Genomic DNA, 6,400 nt, shown 5'->3' with positions numbered 1-6,400 from the left:
TATGAGAAATGGGGATATGTGGGAGGTTGGGACAGAGTGAGAGATTGGGACAGGGTGAGATAATGGGACAGGGTGAGAGATTGGGACAGGGTGAGAGAAATTGGGACAGGGTGAGAGATCAGGACAGTGTGTGAGAAATGGGGACATGTGGGAGATTGGGACATGGTGAGAGACTGGGACAGGGTGAGAGAAATGGGGACAGTGTGAGAGATCAGGACAGTGTGTGAGAAATGGGGACATGTGGGAGATTGGGACAGGGTGAGAGATTGGGACAGTGTGTGAGAAGTGGGGACAGAGTGAGAGATTGGGACAGTGTGTGAGAAATGGGGACATGTTGGAGATTGGGACAGGGTGAGAGAAATGGGGACAGGGTGAGAGATTGGGATAGTGTGTGAGAAATGGAGACAGAGTGAGAGTTTGGGATAGTGTGTGAGAAATGGAGACATGTGGGAGATTGGGACAGGGTGAGAGAAATGGGGACAGGGTGAGAGATGGGATAGTGCATGAGAAATGGTGACAGAGTGAGAGATTGGGACAGTGTATGAGAAATAGGGACAGAGTGAGAGTTTGGGACAGTGTGTAAGAAATGGAAACATGTGGGAGATTGGGACAGGGTGAGAGACTGGGACAGCGTGTGAGAAATGGGGGCATGTGGGAGATTGGGACAGTGTGTAAGAAATGGGGACATGTGGGAGGTTGGGATAGCGTGAGAGATTGGGACAGTGTGTGAGAAATGTGGACATGTGGGAGTTTGGGACAGTTTGAGAGAAATGAGAACAGGGTGAGAGATTGGGACAGGGTGAGAGATTGGGACAGTGTGTGAGAAATGGGGACAGACTGAGAGATTGGAACAGTGTATGAGAAATGGGGACAGGGTGAGAGATTGGGACAGAGTGAGAGATTGGGATAGTGTATGAGAAATGGGGACAGAGTGAGAGAATGGGACAGGGTGAGAGAAATTGGGACAGGGTGAGAGATTCGTACAGGGTGAGAGAAATGGGAACACTGTGAGAGATTGGGACTGTGTGTGAGAAATGGGGACATGTGGGAGATTGGGACAGGGTGAGAGGCTGGGACAGGGTGAGAGAAATGGGGACAGTGTGAGAGATCAGGACAGTGTGTGAGAAATGGGGACATGTGGGAGATTGGAACAGGGTGAGAGATTGGGACAGTGTGTGAGAGATTGGGACAGTGTGTGAGAGGTGCGGACAGAGTGAGAGATTGGAACAGTGTATGAGAAATGGGGATATGTGGGAGGTTGGGACAGGGTGAGAGATTGGGACAGTGTGTGAGAAATGGGGACATGTGAGAGATTGGGACAGGGTGAGAGAAATGGGGACAGGGTGAGAGATTGGGATAGTGTGTGAGAAATGGAGACAGAGTGAGAGTTTGGGACAATGTGTGAGAAATGGGGACATGTGGGAGATTGGGACAGGGTGAGAGAAATGGGGACAAGGTGAGAGATGGGATAGTGCATGAGAAATGGGGACAGAGTGAGAGATTGGGACAGTGTATGAGAAATCGGGATATGTGGCTGGTTGGGACAGAGTGAGAGACTGGGACAGGGTGAGAGAAATGTGGACAGTGTGAGAGATCGGGACAGCGTGTGAGAAATGGGGACATGAGGGAGATTGGGACAGGGTGAGAGATTGGGACAGTGTGTGAGAAGTGGGTACAGAGTGAGAGATTGGAACAGTGTGTGAGAAATGGGGACATGTGGGAGATTGGGACAGGGTGAGAGAAATGAGGACAGGGTGAGAGATTGGGACAAAGTGAGAGATTGGGACAGTGCGTGAGAAATGGGGACATGTGGGAGATTGGGACAGTGTGTAAGAAATGGGGACATGTGGGAGGTTGGGACAGGGTGAGAGACTGGGACAGTGTGTGAGAAATGGGGACATGTGGGAGATTGGGGCAGGGTGAGAAAAATCAGGACCGGGTGAGAGATTGGGATAGTGTGAGAGATTGGGATAGTGTATGAGAAATGGGGACAGAGTGAGAGATTGGGACAGTGCATGAGAAATGGGGATATGTGGGAGGTTGGGACAGGGTGAGAGATTGGGACAGGGTGAGAGAAAATGAGACAGTGTGAGAGATCGGGACAGTGTGTGAGAAATGGGGACAGCGTGAGAAATTGGGACAGTATGTGAGAAATGGGGACTGGGTGAGAGATTGGGACAGGGTGAGAGAAATGGGGACAGTGTGTGAGAAATGGGGTCAGTGTATGAGAAATGGGGACATGTGGGAGATTGGGACAGGGTGAGAGATTGGGACAGTGTGTGAGAAGTGGAGACAGAGTGAGAAATTGAAACAGTGTATGAGAAATGGGGATATGTGGGAGGTTGGGACAGGGTGAGAGAAATGGGGGCAGGGTGAGAGATTGGGACAGTGTGTGAGAAATGGGGACATGTGGGAGATTGGGGCAGGGTGGGAGATTGGGACAGAGTGTGAGAAATGGGGACAGGGTGATAGATTGGGACAGGGTGAGAGATTGGGACAGTGTGTGAGAAGTCGGGACAGAGTGAGAGATTGGAACAGTGCGTGAGAAATGGGGACATGTGGGAGATTGGGACAGGGTGAGAGAAATTAGGACAGGGTGAGAGATTGGGATAGGGTGAGAGATTGGTACAGTGTGTGAGAAATGGGGACATGTGGGAGATTGGGACAGGGTGAGAGATTGGGACAGTGTGTGAGAAGTGGGGACAGGGTGAGAGATTGGGACAGTGTGTAAGAAATGGGGACATGTGGGAGGTTGGGACAGAGTGAGAGAAATCAGGACCGGGTGAGAGATTGGGATAGTGTGAGAGATTGGGATAGTGTATGAGAAATGGGGACAGGAGTGAGAGTTTGGGACAGTGCATGAGAAATGGGGATATGTGGGAGGTTGGGACAGGGAGAGAGATTGGGACAGTGTGAGAGAAATTGGGACAGGGTGAGAGATTGGGACAGGGTGAGAAAAAATGAGACAGTTTGAGAGATCGGGACAGTGTGTGAGAAATGGGGACAGCGTGAGAAATTGGGACAGTATGTGAGAAATGGGGACTGGGTGAGAGATTGGGATAGGGTGAGAGAAATGGGGACAGTGTGTGAGAAATGGGGTCAGTGTATGAGAAATGGGGACATGTGGGAGATTGGGACAGGGTGAGAGATTGGGACAGTGTGTGAGAAGTGGAGACAGAGTGAGAAATTGAAACAGTGTATGAGAAATGGGGGCATGTGGGAGGTTGGGACAGGGTGAGAGAAATGGGGACAGGGTGAGAGATTGGGACAGTGTGTGAGAAATGGGGACATGTGGGAGATTGGGGCAGGGTGGGAGATTGGGACAGGGTGAGAGAAATGGGGACAGGGTGAGAGATGGGATAGTGCATGAGAAATGGGGACAGAGTGAGAGATTGGGACAGTGTATGAGAAATGGGGATATGTGGGAGGTTGGGACAGAGAGAGAGATTGGGACAGTGTATGAGAAATGGGGATATGTGGGAGGTTGGGACAGAGTGAGAGATTGGGACAGGGTGAGAGAAATTGGGACAGGGTGGGAGATTGGGACAGGATGAGAGAAATGGGAACACTGTGAGAGATTGGGACAGTGTGTGAGAAATGGGGACATGTGGGAGATTGGGACAGGGTGTGAGACTGGGACAGTGTGAGAGAAATGGAGACAGTGTGAGAGATCGGGACAGGGTGAGAGAAATTGGGACAGGGTGAGAGATTGGGATAGTGTGTGAGAAATGGGGACAGAGTGAGAGAGTGGAACAGTGTATGAGAAATGGGGACTGGGTGAGAGAAATGGGGACAGTGTATGAGAAATGGGGACATGTGAGACATTGGGACAGGGTGAGAGACTTGGACAGTGTGCGAGAAATGGGGACAGTGTATGAGAAGTTGGGACATGTGAGAGATTGGGCCAGTGTGTGAGAAATGGGGACATGTGGGACATTGGGACAGGGTGAGAGACTGGGCCAGTTTGTGAGAAATGAGGACAGGTTGAGAGATTGGGACAGTGTGTGAGAAATGTGGACTGGGTGAGAGATTGGCACAGGGTGAACATTGGGACAGTGTGTGAAAAATGGGGACATGTGGGAGATTGGGACAGGGTAAGAGAAATGGGGACAGGGTGAGAGATTGCGACAGGGTGAGAGATTGGGATCGTGTGTGAGAAATGGGGACAGACTGAGAGATTGGGACAGTGTTTGAGAAATGGAGATATCTGGGAGGTTGTGACAGGGTGAGAGGCTGGGACAGTGCGTGAGAAATGGGGGCTGGGTGAGAGATGTGGACAGCGTGTGAGAAATGGGGACATGTGGGAGATTGGGACAGGGTGAGAGACTGGGACAGTGTGTGAGAGGTTGGGACAGAGTGTAAGATTGGGACATTGTGAGAGAATCTGACAGTCTGAAGTGCGGTTCCGAATAAAAAGTCTGATCCGGCACATTTGGGCTTTGTTTTGTCTGATTTTGCAATTTACCTTTAAACCCAATCTTCATGAAGTGACCCTTTGGCTGAGCTCATTCCGTCTCACGGAGGCTGGAGGTCAGTGGATAAGGCTGGTCAGATAATGTGGGGACAGAGCGGGATTGTTCAGTCAGAGTGAGTGGGAATCATGCGAACTGCCTCACATTGCCTGTGTTTGCTGTGAGCTGCCACTCCCGCTCACCCCATAACCACAGCTCCATGTGAACCTTCATGCATTCCCCACAAATCCCACCGCTTTTCATCCAATCCCATACCTGCCCACATAAGTCCCAGTCATGAAGGCGATTCTTTTCCTCTCTGTGTTTGTTACTGTGATGGGAGTTACAGGTCTTTGAGGGACAGTATCGCTTTAAACAGGCGGGACTCTCTCGGTGAGCTGGCACCGACCAATCGGTGTGGTGGCGGCCGGCCTGTTTAAAACCAGGTCGGCACCAATGTTCTCAAATCGTGTCGGCGCAGCCATCCCGAGCAGCGGGCACCGGCTCAGCGGGAAGCAGCGGGCACCGGCCATGGCAGAGAACGGGCTCCTTGACAACGGGGAGGCAGAAAGAGCGAGAGAAAGTCCGGCTCGCTTACCGGCAGCAACCAAGCCGCTGGCGGTGAAATACACCAAGGTACAGTAATGACCGGGAGAGAGCAGAATGTCACTGCCGGACTCTCCATGTTACACCAGTCACTGCGATCCGGAGTTAGTGTGAACAAGAACCGGGACAGAGTGGATCTGGTTCACTTGTGATCCGGAGTTAGTGTGAACAAGAACCGGGACTGAGTGGATCTGGTTCACTTGTGATCCGGAGTTAGTGTGAACAAGAACCGGGACTGAGTGGATCTGGTTCACTTGTGATCCTGAGTTAGTGTGAACAAGAACCGGGACAGAGGGGATCTGGTTCAGTGATCCGGAGTTAGGAACTGGTCTGAAGGGGATCTGGTTCACTGTGATCCGGAGTTAGTGTGAACGGGGACCGGACAGAGGGGATCTGCTTCACTGCGATCCAGAGTTAGGAACTGGGCTGGAGGGGATCTGGTTCACTGTAATCTGGAGTCCGTTCTAATCGTGGCAAAGGAGCGGGTTCCAAATGTGTGTCCGTGCTCAGCGAGCGGGAAAAAGCAAAGCTCACACCCTCGGACCAGGCTCCCCCAGGATAGCGTACCCCCGGGACAGGACTCCCCCAGGATAGCGTACCCCCGGGACAGGACTCCCCCAGGATAGCGTACCCCCGGGACAGGGCTCCCCCAGGATAGCGTACCCCCGGGACAGGGCTCCTCCAGGACAGGGCTCCTCCAGGACAGGGCTCCCCCAGGATAGCGTACCCCCGGGACAGGGGTCCCCCGGGACAGGGCTCCTCCAGGATAGCGTACCCCCGGGACAGGGCTCCCCCGGGACAGCGCTCCCCCAGGCCCAAGCTCAACCAGAGCAGTGTTCGGGAAGACAGCTCACCTATAGCTGGGGAAATCCATTTTGTAAATATGCCAAAAGAATGAGCGAGAAATCTGAGAAAAGGGGAAAAAGTGATGAAACTATGGATGATCTACTTATAAACTGGTTTTACCAGAAAATGATACGCCCTTTCCATGAATCGCGCACTTAGCCTAAAAATCAAAGTCTCTGGATGCTGCCTTTCCGATGAAGAGGACATCTCTGCGGTATAATCATCAGAAAACGATTACTCCTCTTTCATTGGGAGCATCCGATGTCTTTCAAAAGAAAATACATGAGCATTCTGTTATCAGAGCATCATTGTTACCTTTTTTGCTTGCACTATTTAAGCGGCATCTTTTCATTTCGGGTATAGCCAGTGCAGCGTGAGGGTGCACGCTGTTTGTTGGGAACAGTCTCTGGGCTATTTTGGATGTAGTTCCACTGTCCCTATTGCAAGATCAAGGACATTGTCCTGACATGGCTTGTTCGCTCTCACTGGCCAGATGA

General features: G+C 51.7%; 1 protein-coding gene across 3 annotated transcripts in view; it reads left to right on the top strand.

The window, feature by feature from the left end:
• The first annotated feature begins 4,594 nt into the window (after nt 1-4,594).
• Nucleotides 4,595-6,400, top strand: part of aldh1a3 (aldehyde dehydrogenase 1 family, member A3) — a 153,080-nt gene continuing 151,274 nt past the window's right edge. For 2 of the 3 annotated variants that reach the window (XM_048563154.2, XM_048563155.2), the window contains exon 1: nt 4,595-5,087. In XM_048563154.2, the coding sequence (XP_048419111.1) occupies nt 4,908-5,087 (180 nt within the window). In that variant the 5' untranslated portion in view covers nt 4,595-4,907. The remainder of the gene's footprint in view (nt 5,088-6,400) is intronic. The other variant, XM_048563153.2, reaches the window with a different exon arrangement.

The sequence above is a fragment of the Stegostoma tigrinum genome, chromosome 33, assembly GCF_030684315.1.
Source record: "Stegostoma tigrinum isolate sSteTig4 chromosome 33, sSteTig4.hap1, whole genome shotgun sequence".
Classification (NCBI taxonomy): Eukaryota; Metazoa; Chordata; class Chondrichthyes; order Orectolobiformes; family Stegostomatidae; genus Stegostoma; species Stegostoma tigrinum.
Note: the sequence above shows the minus strand (reverse complement) of the source record. Positions and strands in the feature narration are given on the sequence as shown.